The sequence below is a fragment of the Danio aesculapii genome, chromosome 22, assembly GCF_903798145.1.
Source record: "Danio aesculapii chromosome 22, fDanAes4.1, whole genome shotgun sequence".
Lineage (NCBI taxonomy): Eukaryota > Metazoa > Chordata > Actinopteri > Cypriniformes > Danionidae > Danio > Danio aesculapii.
This window is the reverse complement of record NC_079456.1, coordinates 12,538,049-12,557,788: the sequence shown is the minus strand read 5'-3', so window position 1 is coordinate 12,557,788 and position 19,740 is coordinate 12,538,049. Positions and strand designations below refer to the sequence as shown.

General features: G+C 33.5%; 2 protein-coding genes across 3 annotated transcripts in view; one reads left to right on the top strand and one right to left on the bottom strand.

The window, feature by feature from the left end:
- The window catches only part of ptpn4b (protein tyrosine phosphatase non-receptor type 4b), a 64,480-nt gene extending 49,822 nt beyond the window's left edge, over positions 1-14,658 (top strand). For both annotated transcript variants that reach the window (XM_056447864.1, XM_056447863.1), the window contains exons 16-27: positions 2,953-3,118; positions 4,321-4,401; positions 4,531-4,587; positions 5,608-5,764; positions 6,586-6,755; positions 8,414-8,504; positions 8,593-8,654; positions 10,286-10,432; positions 11,035-11,163; positions 11,251-11,399; positions 12,228-12,363; positions 12,733-14,658. In XM_056447864.1, coding sequence (XP_056303839.1) covers positions 2,953-3,118; positions 4,321-4,401; positions 4,531-4,587; positions 5,608-5,764; positions 6,586-6,755; positions 8,414-8,504; positions 8,593-8,654; positions 10,286-10,432; positions 11,035-11,163; positions 11,251-11,399; positions 12,228-12,363; positions 12,733-12,831 — 1,444 coding nt within the window. In that variant the 3' untranslated portion in view covers positions 12,832-14,658. The remainder of the gene's footprint in view (positions 1-2,952; positions 3,119-4,320; positions 4,402-4,530; positions 4,588-5,607; positions 5,765-6,585; positions 6,756-8,413; positions 8,505-8,592; positions 8,655-10,285; positions 10,433-11,034; positions 11,164-11,250; positions 11,400-12,227; positions 12,364-12,732) is intronic.
- Positions 14,659-14,938: 280 nt separating this feature from the next.
- Positions 14,939-18,022, bottom strand: LOC130216182 (keratin, type I cytoskeletal 19-like). Its single transcript, XM_056448075.1, has 8 exons — positions 17,548-18,022; positions 16,903-16,985; positions 16,588-16,744; positions 15,992-16,156; positions 15,788-15,913; positions 15,415-15,635; positions 15,263-15,306; positions 14,939-15,169 (listed from the first exon to the last, which is right to left on the bottom strand). The coding sequence occupies exons 1-8, from the start codon at positions 17,959-17,961 to the stop codon at positions 15,063-15,065; spliced, it is 1,317 nt and encodes a 438-aa protein (XP_056304050.1). The 5' UTR covers positions 17,962-18,022; the 3' UTR covers positions 14,939-15,062.
- Between the last annotated feature and the right edge of the window lie 1,718 nt (positions 18,023-19,740).

Below are 19,740 nucleotides of genomic sequence, written 5' to 3'. Positions count from 1 at the left end.
ATAAACAAATCTAAATTCACATGTTGCAATTCTGATTTGACATCTCATGGATTTCTGAGATAAAATTTCACACAGTTCAAAATGTACATCTTAATTTCTGTCTTTTATGTCACAATTTTAAATTTGTTGACACCAACAATTCAAACGTAGTTTTTTTTGTTTGTTTTTTTTTCTAAGAAGCAAGATCTTAACTCCCAGTAACTGTGTTTCTAACTTGATACATATCTGAATTGCAATATGCAGCAGCCTCCATTCATTTTCATCTGTTTAATGCAAACACTTCACTGTGCCATGCTGCGCTTTCGACACATTCAACCCACAGTCAAACGACACAAAAGCCGAATCGGATATCTCCCCCTTCGGCATGACAGCCTAAACAATCCTGCTCTTCGTTTTAATGGCAAATTTTCCTCATTTTTTTTTTTTTTTTTTTTTTGCCTGGTTTGTTCTTATTATGTAAATGTCCTGGAGGCCGCGGCGCTGAGCTCTGTCTGTAGACTACAGAGCAGAGCCGCTTTCATGCTCCAAATCTGAGCATTCATAATGAGACTCTGTGTGTGTGTGTGTGTGTGTGTGTGTGTGTGTGTGTGTGTGTGTGTGTGTGTGTCTGCGCGCGTGTGCGTGGACAGTCATGGCTTCTCTCTTAGGAACAGTGCCGGGTCTTAATGCTCTTCGCCTACTATGCAAATACGCTGAGCTTTGATGAATTGTTGGAAATCTGCGCTAAACAGCCAGCAGATACACAGCGGCGCTTATTTCTCGCTCGCATAACATAAATCATCATTTATGCCCAGGCTACAGCGCTTTATGAAGAGTCTGAAAACCATCACGAAGGAATCAGATCATTTAGGCATGAAGCTTGGATGGTTTACAGTTTTATACATGTTCATACAGTTTATACACGTTTACTGCCAAGGTTTGCATAATTGTGGAAAAAAATGGTGTTTTAGTGTGCTGGTTTGGAAGAAAAAAAGTGATTAAAAGATTTTTTGTTGTTGTTTGTGGATCTGAGATAGAACATGCTAGTGATTATGCACTGAATCTGGAAAATATATTAAGTAGAGAAATTCCAACACTATCTCACTGCAATTCGTAACTATTTGATTTAGTGGCTAAAGTTATCTTTCCACTGCATATGACAAGCGACAGACCAGAAGTCATTCATTTGCAATGGAGAGTAGTCCAGGAGCTGCGTGGAGTTCTGATCATTTCTGTATGTGGAGAATTCAGATCCGATTTGAGCTGCGGATACGTTGAAATATTTGAACTCCTGCAACTAGACCGCATGCAACCGGCCAACCGGATGTGATGTATTCCAGTGTTGTCTAAGCAGGTCCGTGAACGCGAGATAAGAAATCGCAGTTTTTTCGTTGTTTTTTGAATCAGAAATAATCTATATTCAAAAAAAACATTTATATTCACAAATGAGTAATAAAAATATCTCATTTTTTATGTTGTCTCCACATTCCCTCCTAAAATATTTTGCGATATATGAGTTTCTAGTATTCATTCAACCATAGTTAACGCATGGAGAATAAAGGTTTTTTTTTGTGCTTTATATCCGACACCGCGAGAATCGGCTTCTCTCCCATGGTGCATGACAACACTGAAAAGTCTGTGCGACTGCCACAAGGGGGGCGTATTCTGACAGTCCTGTCCAAATGTTGTGTGCAGTGGAAAGGCAGCTTAATTCGTATGAGTTCGTACAATCTTATTTGTACAATTTAGTACGATTTGCTCATCCCTCAATGACGGTTGGGTTTATGGGTGGGGTTGGGTGCCACACCTCCTTTTTAAAATTGTACATTTTCATGCGACTGAACGCATACAAATTTTTATTAACTAAATATATATACGTAACATATATGTATTATATATATGTTTTATATATATATATATATATATATATATATATATATATATATATATATATATATATATATATATATATATATATATATCTGTCAAAACAATCGTATTTTGGATACGATTAATCGCGATCTTTTCCCAGCGTTCTTTTTTTTTTTTACTTTTGATTAAATAGGAATGCAAAAATGCATACTATATTTTTGTAATTTATACCATTGTTTCTTTTTCTTTCTTTTTTGTCTATTTATATTTTTTGTGGGGTTAGTCAGCCATAATTAAAATTTGTTCATTTATTTGTTTGTTTGTTTGTTTGTTTGTTTGCACGTTGAGCCCTGCATAATTAAAATACTTTTTCCATTTATATATATATATATATATATATATATATATATATATATATATATATATATTGTGTGTGTGTGTGTGTGTGCGTGTGCGTGCGTGTGCGTGTGTGCGTGTGTGTGTGTGTGTGTGCGTGTGTGTGTTTAAGTGTACCTATTTATTTTTATATATTTATTTATTTTTATATTTAGTGGTTATGTACTGTAAATGTGTCCATTTATGTAATGTTTAAACATCTACAAGTCAAGTTTACTTTAATTCTTACAAAAAAATAAATAAATATGAATGCAAAGGTGTGTTTTTTTTCTCCTTTTTTGTAGAACTAGATATACAATAGAGGGCGCTGTAAACCAACACACACTTTTTACACAGCCATTGTACATGTGTGTGTTTCAGGACTATTTTTAATTTTTTTTAAATATTGTTTTTTTGGTCTGTGAATAAAAAAATATTTATATAGTGTTGCGTTAGAAGCAAAAAACAATAATACAACACCTATTTCAGGTTTTTTACTTCAAAAATATAATCTATGTACAGTGCTCTTCTAATGACGGTCTATGCAGTATGCTACTTACCATTTCTTTGCAGTTTTGATAATTACTAAAAGTTTAGGAGTAAAAATTGTTGTAATTGTCAAAATTGTTAGCTACAGTAAACCAGCATTTGGTGTATTCCTGATGTTTGTTTGTTTGTTTGTTTGTTTGTTTGTTTGTTTGTTTGTTTGTTTGTTTGTTTTTCCAGGTCGCCGGATGTGACGACAGATGAACAGCCACCGGCTTTGCCTCCCAAACAGTTCCGAAAAGATCCTCTAAACCACAACGGCAGATCTCAGTCTCAGCACGAGCTGGACGATCACGATCACCTCAGCGAATTATACAACGTCCCTGCGGCGTCTGGGAAGAGTATGGTGAGCGCACACGCACACACACACACACACACACCAGAGCGGAAAACAGTCTAAAGTTTATGATGTATTTTATCTCACAATTTTCACTTTTTTTTTGTTTGTTTGTTTTTTTTATTCTCTCATTTGCGTCATAAATACATTCATAAAAGTTATTTCTCCAAACATTTGACTTTATTTCTCAGAATTATGACAGAATTTTATGTTTATTGCTACCAATTCTGATTTTATATCTTCCCATTCCAGATTTACTTCTTCAAATTATTTTTCTTATTTTTTCAAATTTAGACTTTTTCTGGCCATTTTGAATTTTCTTCTCCCATTTTCTAAGTTTATTTTTCTCAGTGCCATTTTTTCCCTCCCGATTTTACATAAATTTCTGCCGATTCCAACTTTTTATCTTAATTTTTTTCCTTTTTTTGTGTGTAATACTCTTAATTCTGACTTAATTCTCAATTTCTACCAGTTTTGCGTTTGTCTCTCAATTGACTTTTTTCACCCAATTCCATATTTATTTCTCCAAATTCCAGCTTTACTTCTCTAAATGATATATTTTTAACTTTATTTCCTACAATGTTTTTGTAATTAAGCTTAATTATCACTGTATACCTCCAAATTTTGACTTAATTTTTTTAAATTTTAATCACAATTCTGACTTATATCCAGGCTTTTTTCTTCCAATTTCATCTTCATTTTACCAAAATAGATTTTTTTTATACCCTGTCTATCCCGATTTTGACTTTATTTCTTTCAATTCAGAGTTTTTTTCCCACTTCCAACTTTATTTTTATTTTCTATTTTAATTTCTCCAACTGTTGATTTATTTCTTGAATTTTTGGATTTGACTTAATCTAACTTTTTTCCATAAATTATGAATGATGTTTTTATTGGCTTTCTTTTGTAAACTTTCTTAGTTTAATACATTTGTTTTCTTAGAAATGCTATTTTGTTTTTGGTTATTGGATTTTTATAGATTTTCTCAATGCAAAGTTGACTTGTACATCTTATAAACTTGCCATTTTCAGTAATAGCCAAAAAATGAATTTAAAAAAAATTCTAAATTGTAGGTATACAAGTCAAAATTAGAAATGAATTACCAGATAAACATTGCAGTTTCCATTGTCAATTTCTATTTTCTGACACAAGAGTCTTCTATAGTTTGTTTATCTCCAGTTTGTTTGACTCATATTTTGCGTTTCCTACAGAATGGAGCAGTTCCTCATGACAATCTTGTTCTGATTAAAATGAGGCCGGATGAAAACGGGCGTTTTGGATTTAACGTTAAGGTGTGTATTTAATTATTCTGCTTTCAGCTTTCCATTCGCTCATTTAAACTCGATTCTGAAGTGGAAATCAAATGGTGTAAATCACAAATGCTGTAAATATGTAAAGTGTAATATCTTCTTCCTCCACAGGGTGGCGCTGATCAGAGGATGCCCATCATCGTGTCTCGTGTGGCTCCAGGAACACCTGTAGGTTTATGATGATGATTATTTATGTCTGTACTCTGGAGGGTTTTGCTAATAGATTTGTTCATACATATTTCTAAAGGAGCTGTTGACATGGAATTGAACCAGATTTTGGTAAAAACACAAACAATACAAGCATAAAAATAAAACAAAACATAAAAAATATATGTGATAACAATGGAATGACACAAGCAGAACTTACTGAACTACTGAAATGTATTTAATATTTTTATATAAAAGGCTTTTTTGGTGACGGCAGCTTAAAGGCACCTCTCAAATAGAGAATTAAGTCAAATTCATTGCTCGGGTGTTATTTATTTATTTATTTATTTATTTTTTCCCCAGACTTCAACAGTGTAAAAAATCTTGATGGTTCTGTGGGTCTCGTCTATCAAATCTGATTTTTAATTTGTATTTTTTATTGAATTCAGGTCAGGTGATTGGCTGGGCCATTCTACAGCTTGATTTTTCTTTCTCTAAAAGCATTTGAGAGTTTCCTTGGCTGTGTTTTGGATTATTGTCTTGCTGAAATGTTCACCCTGGTTTCATCTTCATCTTCCTGATGAAGCGAATATTAATTTACACTGACGAAGGGCAGAGGGTTGCTGAATAACTACTGAGAGATTTCAGCTGCTGTCTGGGCTTTCACTGCCTCTACACCTCCCTTTCTTCATGTGATCAATACTTTTTCCCTGTGTCATTTCATTTTATCATGCATAACTTAATTTGTAAACTAATTAGATATGTTTTATTTGCATATATGGATTTCTTTTGTTGTTACCAACATCCGGGGATAATTTCAAGTCAACAGCACCTATAGAAATATGTTTTCTAAGAAAAATGGTGACGTGTTCAATACTTATTTCCGTCACTGTATGTAAAAATATTGCTAATTTTCCAGACACTAATACAAATGCAATATTGTCATTCATATAATTCAATGTTTTTGAAAACATTAGCGATTCTCAGTATGTTCCTTCAACTGGGGCAGTGTGGTGATGAGAGTTTGTGTGTTTCCATCAGGCTGATATGTGTGTACCGCGGCTCAATGAAGGCGATCAGGTGGTGCTCATCAACGGCCGGGACATTTCAGACCACACACACGATGACGTGGTTATGCTAATTAAGGCCAGCTGCGAGGACCAATCAGGAGAGCTGATCCTACTCGTCAGGCCCAATGGTATGATCCGCCAGCATCCATAATCATTTTTAATTAAAAGGTTGTGCGGGAAATAATCCATGTGCGTAGAAAAAACTAAAAGGTACTTTTGGCCTTATTTTTATCCATTCTAAAATAATGTTGTGATTTTAATGAAATACATTATAAACTATAGTGAAGTGTATTATACTATATATATTATTTTATTTAAAACTATAGTATTTTTTTGTATATGCTACAGCATACTTTAGTATTAATTAAAGTGAATTGCTAAACTGTAATAAAAACTGTAGTAAAATAATGAGATGTAGTATAACATGCCCCTATATTTGTAGAAAATTATAGCATTGGGTCATTTGTATATGTCGTGTTACCATAGCAACTATAGAATTTACAATACAAGTGTTTTTACTATAGTATGCTTTAAAAAATTGTATTTACCTATAAATTACTACAGTATTTTTATAGTTGGAGCACACCCTCCGGTCCCCCTTCTTAATATATTATATGATATTATATTATACAAAATATAATTTGTATGTTCCTCTGAATATTTTTCAATATTTTAATTTGCATCCATATGAATGAATTTTTTTTTATATTTATTCATAATCACCCGTAAGTAATTGAATTCTAATTAGTTGCATTTTAATATTGGATGACTGAACTGTGAGGAGAATAACGTCACCTTATTGTACCTTGTTTCTAAAAACACTTCACCGCTTGTTTACATTTAATAAATGTTACTGTCATAGTTGCCGCAAAGCATCATGGGACAAAAAATGAATCAGAAAAGCGTGGATATGAGTTTGAGGTTTTATATAAACTGTTGTTCTGTTCAGCCATCTATGATGTGGACGAGGAACAGGAGAAGCTTGATCTGGAGCCGGATTTCCAGTATATTCCAGAGGCGTGTGGTCTGGAGAGTCACTCAGAAGCCGACAGTCTGAGATCCTCCATTCAGCTGCTCAGAGACGGACTTGCCAGCGGCACCGTACTCGCACAGTTTGACGTAAGATTGAGTCATTTATTCTTATTGTATGATTGTTTTCTAAACATATTGTTATTTTATTAAATATAATACATATAATTACTGTTATTATATTTTTTCTTATTATATTACATATTAATATATAATATTATAATATAATATTAATATATATACATACATACACAATTAACAATTAATGACACAAAATAACAACACACAATAAACAATAATGACACAGTAATAACACAATAGTAACAACACAATAAACAATTAACGACAAACAGTAAACCATTGATGACCGAATAAACAATTAATGACACACAATAAACAATTAACCACACAATAATGACACACAATAAACAATTAACCACACAATAATAACAACACAATAAACAATTAATGACACAATAATAACAACACAATAAACAATTAACGACACAATAATAACAACGCAATAAACAATTAACGACACAATAATAACAACACAATAAACAACGACACAATAATAACAACACAATAAACAATTAATGACACAATAATAACAACGCAATAAACAATTAACGACACAATAATAACAACACAATAAACAACGACACAATAATAACAACACAATAAACAATTAACGACACAATAATAACAACACAATAAACAATTAACGACACAATAATAACAACACAATAAACAATTAACGACACAATAATAACAACGCAATAAACAATTAACGACACAATAATAACCACAATAAACAATTAACAACACAATAATAACAACGCAATAAACAATTAACGACACAATAATAACAACACAATAAACAATTAACGACACAATAATAACAACGCAATAAACAATTAACGACACAATAATAACCACTATAAACAATTAACAACACAATAATAACAACGCAATAAACAATTAACGACACAATAATAACAACGCAATAAACAATTAACGACACAATAATAACAACACAATAAACAATTAACGACACAATAATAACAACGCAATAAACAATTAACGACACAATAATAACAACGCAATAAACAATTAACGACACAATAATAACAACACAATAAACAATTAACAACACAATAATAACAATGCAATAAACAATTAACGACACAATAATAACAACACAATAAACAATTAACGACACAATAATAACAACACAATAAACAATTAACGACACAATAATAACAACGCAATAAACAATTAACGACACAATAATAACCACAATAAACAATTAACAACACAATAATAACAACGCAATAAACAATTAACAACACAATAATAACAACGCAATAAACAATTAACAACACAATAATAACAACGCAATAAACAATTAATGACACAATAATAACAACACAAACAATTAACAACACAATAATAACAACACAATAAACAATTAATGACACAATAATAACAACACAATAAACAATTAACAACAAAAAATAAACCATTAATGATCGAATAAACAATTAATGACACAATAATAACAACAAAATAAACAATTCACTACACAAAATTAACAACACTACACAATAAACAATTAAAAATACAATACACAACACACAAATGACACACAATAAACAATTAATGACAGACAATAAACTATTAAATGAGGCAATTTGCAATTAATAACACGCTATAAACAATTAATGTTTGTCTATTTTCTCCCTCAGCAATTGTACAGGAAGCGTCCCGGGATGTCCATGTCTTGCGCCAGATTGCCACAAAACGTCTCCAAAAACCGTTATCGGGACATTTCTCCATGTGAGTGCACACAGATTGAGATTTTTGACAGGACTTTATAATGTTTGCATGATTATCTTAATATTGATCATGTTATTTTGTGATGCAGACGACAGCACTCGAGTCATACTGAAGGGGACGGAGGATTATATCAATGCAAACTTCATCAATGTGAGCGTTTGACCCCGGTTATTTTTTATGTTCCAGCAGTTTTAATATGTTTGTGTGAGGATTTTGTTCTCTTATGATGCGTTATATATTTATTTAGATACACAGTTTGACAAAATTAAATCAAAATTGATTAGTTTAATCAAATTAAGATAGTTATTTTACTTAATTTATTTATTTATGTATGATATAAGGGTTGTAGTAGTATTATTGTTTATTATATTTTTTGTTATATTATTTATCACGTTTTTGATATTTCATATTTTATTTACGAATATAAGTTAAATATAAGTTTTAAATTGACATTTCATTTTATTATAATATTTTAAGGGAAATATGAAATAAAGAGTGTCTTTTTGGAAGATTTATAAATGATAAAGTTGAAAGATCCTAAGACTTTTTATCAGTGTTGTTGTTATTTGTATGTTTTTTTTTGTACAATGCACGATTATTAAGAAATTCTTATGATTATAAATTATAAATTGAATAAGGCCAATGCTGCTGATAAGCCATCAAAGCATACAAACACATAAAATAAATAAAATATTAGTATTATTTATTCAACATTTAATATTATATATGTTTATTTGTTCATATTAAGATTATACTGCTTGCACGGTTTGATGAAAGTTAGAGAGAAACTTAATTATTTAATATTGCTATTGTTGTTTTAGAAGTGTAGAAGAAATATTATTGTTTATTACATATTTTGGCTTGTTTTTATATTTTATATGTATTATATTATAAGTATGTATTTTATTACTCATTTTAAATGAACTTTTATTATTAAATGTAATTATTATTATTAATGTAAGTAGATAGCACGTCATCCAAATATGATTATATAGAGTATTGAATTTTTTTATTGTTATTATTATTGTTGTTGTGATATAAGTGTAGAAAACAGTATTTTTGTTTATTTGTATGTTTTCGTATATTTTTAAGATATTTTAAATTTTATAAGTAAGTAAAATTATGTATTTTATTACTCATTTTGAATGAAAATTTAATAATAATAATAATAATAATTATGGTTATTATTATTATTATTATTATTATTATTATTAATAATATAGGTAGATAGCACACCATCCAAATATGATTATATATTATTACGTTTATTCATTTATTATTTTTATATAATTATTTTATATACAATAATAATAATAATTAGATGTTATAAGTGTAGATGTAATATTATTGATTATTACATATGTTCGCATATTTTCATATTTTATATATAAATTTTATATGTGAGTGAAAGTATGTATTTTATTACTCATTTTAAATGAACTTTTTTTTATTGCTTAATTTTTTCTTAAATATAATTATTATTAATAATATAGGTAGATAGCAAGCTATCCAAATATGATTATATATTAATGAATTTAGGATATTATTGCGTATCATAGGCTTTTGTTATATATATATATTTATTCATTATATATATATCAATTAAACATGTATTATAGTAAAAAAATGTATATTACATGCACAATTTGATAGTAACTAACAAACACTTTTCAATTATTAATTTAAATGATATAAATGCAAACATCAACGTGAGCACGCGTCGCTGCTCATTTTTGTTTGGTAATTTTTAAGTTGTTTTTTGATGGTTTGTGTGTTTTCAGATGGATGTGCCGAGTAAAGGGGAAGTAAGGCGGTATATTGCTTGTCAAGGGCCGCTTCCGGGCACCTGCTCAGACTTCTGGCAGATGGTGTGGGAACAGAGCGCCGCCCTGGTGGTCATGCTCACCACACAAGTTGAACGGGGCAGGGTATGAATAGCATTTTATTGTTCCTATTATTATTATAATAATAATTATTATTATTATTATTTTTAACGACTTCCACTTCGACACCAAGTAAAAAAATTCACACTTCAAAATAAAAAGGTATTTTTTTGTATTATTTGTTAAATTGACTTGTTGTTGTTTATCTAACATGTAATTCATTTACTTTTTATTATTAACGAATCTGATGGGATTTGTATTTTTGTTTCAGAATCAATCTGTAACATTTTAACTGAACTTAAACAGCTTTTCTTTCCTGTTGATGTAACCAAGGCCTTGAGGGCAGGACCAAAATATGAGCCAATAAAAATAAAATTCCTGCGATATTCCATATTCTTAGCATCCAGCTAAACTCTGAAAGAAATATCTGGTCCTGGACATCTTTAATTGTCACCTAATACATTTATTTTCAGTTTTATAAAATCCCATTATATGAAAATAATATTCCTCCTTTTGTTTGTGTTTTAAAATTATCTAATTTAGCTTAATTAAATACGTAAAATAAAATAAAAATGCTTAAATAAGCAAAAATAATAACAAATTTTGTGTGTATGATTTATTTTGACTAATTCTGTATTCTATTTCAGGTGAAATGTCATCAATATTGGCCGAATGTTTCGGCGAGCGGCACATATGGAGGTTTTCAGGTTACGTGTGTGTCAGAGGAGGGAAACTGTGCGTATCTGCTCAGAGATCTGACTCTCACACATCTAGAGGTGACAGATCTGTTTAATGTCCTTTATTTATTTTTTTTACTTTGTTAGCAGCTTCGTATGCTAATGTCTGCTTGTATGTTTGTGTAGAGTAAAGAAGAAAGGCAGATTTGTCAGATGCAGTACCTGGCGTGGCCTGATCACGGTGTGCCGGACGATTCCTCAGACTTTCTAAACTTCGTCAGTCAAGTGCGCAGCAAAAGAGCCGACGGGCCAGAACCTGTGGTGGTTCATTGCAGGTCAGGCCTGTCCCAAAAACATGCATTGACTCCACCCCTTTATTGATTCTCTGCATTGATTTCTTCACTGACTCCACCCCTTTTGTGTCTTCCTTTATTGACTCCACCCTTTTGTTGATGTACTTCACTGACTCCACCCCTTCATTGATCACCTGTATTGACCCCACCCCTTTGTTGTTGCCCAACACTGACTCCACCTCTTAGTTGTCTCCTTTCCTTGAATCATTCCTTTACTGGCTCCACCCCTTTGTTGTCTCACTTTACTGACTCCACCTCTTTTTGTTGACTCCTCTTATTGGCTTCACTCCTATGTTGACTCGCTACACTGACTCCACCCCTTTGTTGACCCCCTTTATTGACTCCTTCACCGACTTTACTGTTTGGTTGTTTCTCTTTATTGGCTTCTTTACTAAATCTTCCCTTTTGTTGACTCTCCTTATTGACTCCACCCCTTCGCCGATTCCCTACACTGACTCCACCTCTTTGTTGACTCTCCTTTTTTACTCCACCCCTTCATTGATTCCCCATATTGACTTCTTCACTGACTCCGCCCCTTTGTTGACTCCATTCACTGACTCTACCCCTTTGACACCTTTCATTGACTGCTTCACCAACTCCACTCTTTGTTGTCCCCTCCCATTGGCTTCTTCACTGACTCTGCACTTTTGTTGTCTCCCTTCACTGCCTTCACCCCTTTGACTCTTTTCATTGACTCCTTCACTGACTCTTTGTTGTCTCCTCCCATTGGCTTCTTCACTCAATCCGCCCCTTTGTTGACTCTCCTTATTGACTCCTCCCCTTCATTGACTCCACTCCTTTCTCTTTCAGCGCTGGGATTGGCCGCACCGGTGTACTGATCACCATGGAGACAGCGATGTGTTTAATAGAAGGTGGTCAGTCAGTGTATCCGCTGGACATCGTCAGAACCATGAGAGACCAGCGGGCCATGATGATCCAGACTCCAGTGAGTAGTTTACCCGCTGAGACAGGAAGAGGCCATGTTGATGGATATTTAAATTCAAAACAAATCTACCATAGTTGATGTGGTGTGACTTTTTTCTTAAAAATGGTTAATTCAGTGACCAGTTCTTTCCAGGTTGACTGTCATAAATCATTGAAGTCCATATCGGAGTCATTGAATCAAACTAATTTTATTAGCATCAGACTTTTGTTAGCCTATAGATTAGTCAATTCCTGGTGTTGTGATTCAAAAATAAGCATAAGTTGCACAAAACTACTAACTGAGTTCTCATTAAAAGAGTTTACTGATAATGTAGTTGTTTAAATGTGTGTGTATTTATGTGTATTGTCATTGTATGTTTATTTTTTTCAGAGCCAGTACCGCTTTGTCTGCGAAGCGATTCTTAAAGTTTACGATGAGGAGATTGTAAAACCGTGCGAGACTGAGCCTTCGGTTGAAAAGGAAGAGTGATCACCAGACGCAGCGTTTCTGAGGCTATTCTGCGATTTACAACTACTGCCAGTGAGACCTGCACTCAGCTCGCTGTCGCCCCCCCTGCTGGAAGGCAGCGGAAATGACCGCCTGCAAGCTAGAATACAGACGAAAAAGCACTATTGCACTTTACAGCGACAAACAATGACTTAAGGGGAATTTTCGTTTTTTTTTTTTAAAGGATCAGGTTACTGATTAATAGGTACTGTTAATAATGTTAATTATTTGGGTTGGAGAACGAAATTTGCTTTTCGCTTTCGTGCCAAAAGCTGAAATGAGCCACAGTCCATGTCAGATTTAACCAACTAACGACGGCATTTGACATTTTATTAGTTATTTATTTGTTTCGTTTTAAAAGCGGACGTAAAAGCAACGGGTGCTCGCCCCCTATTTCTCTTTCCTTTTCCTAACTGTGACTGTAATCACTTTAATGTTTACGTATCAAACGCGTTTAAACTGTTAACGTTGTTTTTTTTTATTATTATTGTTAAACAAAGCAGTCAGTCGATAAAGGTTTTAACACACATTATTTTGGCATTTTTTTAACGTACTTTCACCTTTTCGTAAATTTAATTTCGTTATTTGTAATCTGATATGATTTTGATGGTAAAACGGTTCTCTATAAATGTAGTAAAATAATAAAAAAGGCCACCAGCTATGTTAAAAATGAGCCATGGTGAAGATGTTTCTCGCTGCCAATTTTCACAGCTGTTTGCCTCTAAAACCGATTGGCGAATCGCTATGGCTAATCTCTATTTATCAAAAGGCTACGTGTCGTATATTTGTATGGTTAAATATGCATCAGGCAGCTGTTCTGCTCTCGGATCCACGTTTGCCCGAAGCATTTTATTTTGAAATTAAAGCTGTGAATTTAATTTGATGGGTACGAAGGTACGAATTTAACGTACGAATTAGCTTAGCATCCTCTCTGGTTAGCTTTAAGTTAATTAAAATACAAATTTTCCCCCAAAAGATTATGATCAAATTTTTCAATTTAAGTTGCTCCCCCTTAATACAAATAATTTAGCGTTTTTCGTTGAGTAGAACTCTCTGCTCCACTAAAAGTCTGCTAATCATTGGTTATGCTTATCCATAACGCCTCTTAACTGGTTATCGGTTAGCTATTAACCGTTAACGACAATATACTTGTTAGGTGGTAATAGTTCACTTAGTACTTTCTGTGGCTGTAGAGACGATGGCATTAATGAACTTATAGGCCATTTTAACGTTCTATTCACTGAAAGAGCGAAGTTTAACAAATGCTAACGATCAATAAATTTAATACGTTTTTTTTTTTTTTTTTTTTTTGTGAATGTGATTTTTCCGCATTCTGATAGATATGAATTATGGAGCGAAATAGTTTTAATGTGACCTTAGTTGTTATTTTTACATACATTTCCCCCGTGTACAATGTTTTTGTGGTGCCATTGCGCAAACGATTTGGCGTCAAGGACCAATCCTGCCCACCGTTTTGAATGTGAGCCGATTTTGCTTCAGTGTACGTCGTTTTAGCGCAGCAGCTAGACATTTACTGCCGACGTTGCGTCGGAAGTGGTGGTATTTTTGTATTCGATGAGAAAAAAAACGAACGAAAAAAAAGGACAGCACTTTGCAACTGACTGTGGTAGTCAGCTGTGCTACTGTAGAATTTATACTGTAATTGTGTGATGGGGGAAAAATATGCTGTTGAATTATTTATGTTGAACATTTTGTCAAATACGGACACCTATGGGGGGCTCTTAACTACATAGTGTCATATGTGAAATATTTGTAAATACAATGTTATATATTAAAAGTGTTCTGAAAAGATAACTGGTTATTTGTGTTATTTTTAAAGCGTAAATGGAAGAAATTGTATGTTTATATATATTTAAGTTTGTTGGTGTGTCTGTAAGAGAGCGGGTTTGTCTTTTGTACTCAGTTTTGTTTCTTACTGGCTTTCATTTTAAAATAGTTCTTCAACAAGCTTTGTTTTTTGTATTTTAGTAGTTGTGACGAACGTCAAATCAAATATAGTACAGCTCAAACTCAATTTCATTGTTATTAGTGAAAAATATTGACTTGCAAGAATGAAAGAACAAATGCATTTGATTTCGCAGCGTCTTTTTATTTGTCTTAGCTTTTCACATGAGGTGTTGAACAACGATAATTTAATCGGCTGTTTTGGGGCCGAAAACTCATGCTGACTATGGATCTAATTGGCACCATTTTTACTTCTTCATGACCTCGACGTCGACATCCTCTGTGCGAGAGACCACTTTACCATCAACCACCTCTTCGATTACTGTGCGAACGCGCTTGGTCACAACAGGATCGGCTGGAGAGGGAAAATAGAAAAAACGTAAGTTAATTAAAATGTAATATTTATATATTCTTTTTAGTATTTGTAAACTTTGCGAAAATTACTTACGCTTGGGGGGAGCTACAACCTCGACTACTTTGATTGTCTGTCTCCTGTAAACAAAGGAGGGAAATTTGTAATTAAATATACATGTTTGCGTATTTAAGTGTGTGTGCAGTTCTACAATCGTTTGTTTTATTTATTCGTAAAAATGATCTTACTGAATATCCTCTCCATCAAGAAGTCTCCTGTACTCTGCGATCTCCAACTCTAGTCTGGTCTTGATGTCCAGCAGCAGTTTGTATTCGCTGCCCTGTCTTTCGATGTCTATGCGCATCTGAGTGAGCTCCAACTCCAGACCATTAATGACAGCCTGCAATTGGCTGAGCTGAATGCTGTACCGCGACTCTGTCTCTCCCAGTGTGCCCTCCAGAGCCGATTTCTGTTCAGAGAAAATTGCAAGAAAATGTGTTTTTCAATCAACAATACTAGAAATGTGAGCACTGCATGTTAATTATGCATTTTATCTTCAATAAAGCTCCCCCTAGTGGCAGAAGATATTATTGTTATTAATATAATGCTAAGGATGTTTACCAGGCTAAGCTGTGACTGTAGTTCAATCTCCAGAGCCTGCAATGTTCTCCTGAGTTCATTGATTTCATTACGGGACATTGAGATGTCTTCTTGTCTGGTGGATACTTGCTTGTTTAGTTCGTCGAACTGTGGGGAAAGAGTTTGAGGTTAGCATCTAGCTGGTTTTGTGTGGTTTAGCCATAAAATTAATGCAGAAATACTTACTTTGCCCTTGTACCAGGCCTCCATTTCACGCTTGTTTTTCTCTGTGATGCCTTCATACTGCTGTCGGATCTCCTCCATGATGCGGGCCAGGTCTTGCTGAGGTGCGGCGTCAACCTCTACATTTACACTGCTGGAGGTCATTTGAGCGCGAAGAGCTGCAAGTTCCTACAGAACAACAATATAGCTGTTAGCTCATGCGATGGTAGCTCATGGAGAATAATTTGTTCTGAAAACATCGTCGTCAAAATAAAATTGTTCAATTGGAAGTTTGAGAAGATATTGTTCGCTCCACTGAAAGCTACTTGGTTTTACAATTGCAAGGACCTTTCTAGCCATCATCTGAAATTCCCAGTTGCACAGATTCTTTTTGAAATGACTGACTGGATTTTGATCTGGAAATTTGACCACACCTTTAAGCTTTGAAGGTCCTACTAAGAACTCCAGGGCTTTAGGTTATGGTTAATTACAGGATTTGTCTTGCTAAGAGTGCCTAAAATCACACTTGATTGGAGAAGATTACCGGTCTAGTGAATTACTAAGTGAATTCCTCCGGGTTTGCCCAGCCTGGAGGGCCATAAAACATTGTTTGATCTCACCTCTGCATGGTTCTTCTTCAGGTACACAAGTTCCTCCTTCAGACCCTCGATCTGCATCTCGAGATCAGAGCGGGTCATGGTGAGATCGTCCAGAACCTTCCTCAGGCCAGCGATATCGGCTTCCACAGACAGACGCAGGGCCAATTCATTCTCATACCTGAAAAGTATGGTTAGAATGGTTAGAAATGGGAATCTAGGAGCTCCTAAAAATGAGAAACCCTTATGGAATTATAGATTTTGAAATGAGATATGCAATTGAAATCAATGCAAAGCTCATGGTAAAAGGTTTTAAATTTAAAGGTTGATTGTACTAACTTGACTCTGAAGTCCTCAGCTGCCAGTTTGGCGTTGTCAATCTGAAGGATGATTCTGGCATTGTCCTGGCTGGCAACGGAGATCTGAAGACAAACAGATGAAGAATTTACTCAACTTATTTTAAGAATTGAGATACAACTTATACTGGTAAACCAAACATTTGCAATTGCACAAACCTTACATGATCTACTTCATAAATGTGCTTTAAATAATTGTTTTATCTCATGTGTTTGTGTTATCTTTACATGATTTCTTATATTTTATAGTGCTATTTTATTGTATAGGCATGTATCATTTTATATGCTCTCTATGACATCCTACCTAAACTTAAAGTCCACTTACATGATAAGAATCCTGATAACTTTGTTAAAGTACAGTCCTTTTGCTTTCAGTTAAGACCCAGATAGACAGTTTTATGACGCTGTAATGTCTATATCAGTGTACAGCTTACTCTTATATGAATTCTGATAATCTAGGAATGTAAAATAGCTGTGTATAATAAAGCGATTAAATAATGTAGGGATGTAGCAACTATAAAGATTAGCAATCGTTATTTGTTCAACCTTAACATTATTTTTGTTTCTATTTTATTAAATGAGGATGAAATTATTTTGATGTATAAATATATTACATATAATCACTTACTTTCTTGCGCAGATCTTCAATGGTGACATAATAGTGGCTGTAGTCTCTGGAAACTGGGGTCCTCTTGTCGTACCACTCCCGGATCTGACGCTCCAGCTGCGCGTTGGCTTTCTCCAGGGAGCGCACCTTCTCCAGGTAACTGGCCAGACGGTCGTTGAGGTTTTGCATAGTGGTCTTCTCGTTGACAACCATGCCGAAGCCATTGTCGCCTCCGCCGAGAGCACTGGACAGGTCAAAACCGCCCCTGGAGCTCTGCGCATAAGAGACGCGCACGCTGCCTCCAGCACCTGCGTAAACGCTCGGAGCGCGACCGACGGCGATGCGCTTCGAGTATCCACCAGTCAGAGACTGTGAAGTGAACGGACGAGAGCTGGAGACGCTCTTGCGGGAGAAAGACTGAGTAACCTGACTCATGGTTTCTGTTGCCTCTGCGCCTTTTTTGACACCTCAGACAGCTGCGTAATAGTTTTGGAGAGCTGAGGACCCTTTTTATAGTATGTGTGGGGAGGTGTGGCTATTTCTGCTTACCTATGTTAATGATTATCGGAAAAAGCATCAAACAGGTGTGTCCAGGGTGCGACCGTGAAAATTGGCCAGGATAGAGCCCTGAGGCACGCCTAACCTGATCGACTTGGTTTTATGAATATACATTATTTCTGGATTAAATCCCGGGAGTTTAACGTGTGATGGGTCAGGATGGATGTTAAGAAATTTATAACTTTCGGTTATAATAGCAGTCATTAAACATGGGTCAGCAGTTCATGCGTTCAGATTTATTGCTAAATAAATATCTGACAATTTGTAATTGCATTTGTAAATCCATTTGATTGAATTATTATTTTATCTTTTTATGCTTGCTGTTAAACGAATAAATTAAAATAAACGAAACCTATCATGAAATTTCATATAACAGATAGCATTTTACCATTCTTGGAAAATTTCTTTAGTAAAAAATAAATGAGAGTGAATAAAGAATGATTATTATTCGTTGAAAGGGAAAATACTTAAAATTGCATGCTCTGTATGCTTAAATGCATGTACATTGTCATATTTGGGCTTAGTAAAAAAATTACAAGTTTTCCCATGCATGCTGAATCTGATAATATATATATATATATATATATATATATATATATATATATATATATATATATATATATATATATATATATATATATATATATATATATATATATATATATATATATATATATATATATATATATACACACACACACACACACACACACACACACACACACACACACACACACACACACACACACACACACACACACACACACACACACACAGTTGCAATCAGAATGAATAGCCCCCCTTTGAGTTTAAAAAAAAAATAAAAAATTCCCAAATGATGTTTAACAGAGCAAGGAAATGTTCACAGTATGCCAGTATGTATGTTCTTATTATTAAAAAAAACGTTTAAGGTCAACATTATTAGCCCCTTTAAGCTATTTTTTTTTCGACTGTCTACAGAACAAACCATCATTATACAATAACTTGCCTAATTACCCTAACCTGCCTAGTTAACCTAATTAACCAATTTAAGCCTTTAAATGTTACTAAATGTTAAAGGTAAAGCTGGATAGAAGTATCTTAAAATATCTAGTAAAATATGATTGTCTGTCATTATGGCAAAGATAAAATAAATCAGTTGTTAGAAATGAGTAATTAAAACTATTATGTTTAGAAATGTGCTGAAAAATCTTCTCTCCGTTAAACAGAAACTGGGGAAAAAAATAAACGGGGCTAATAATTCAGGGGGGTTAATAATTCTGATTGCAACAGTATATGAGCTTAGTTGTAAAGGTTTATTGTTATTATTATATCATTATTATTATTTCTTTAAAATTAGGCTCAATAAGGTGTGCTATTTGAAAACAGCATGCAGGAAATGATAATTGGCAAAAAAGAAAAAAGAAATGTGTGTTCCTTGCTTTAAAAAAATCCCAATAGACTTGCTTTATATGAAGAAAGTTTTTTTTAAAAATCTTTAAAAATAAAGTAACAAAACATTTCCACAATGCAGAAAATGCATTACAGTATTTATTTGTATGAATGCTTATTTTAGTTATTAACTTGTATTTAATATCAATTTTAAAACATGCATACCTTAAAATAATGACTTTTCCATTCAGATAAAAAAGGAATTTCCTATAGGTCTGTTTGGAA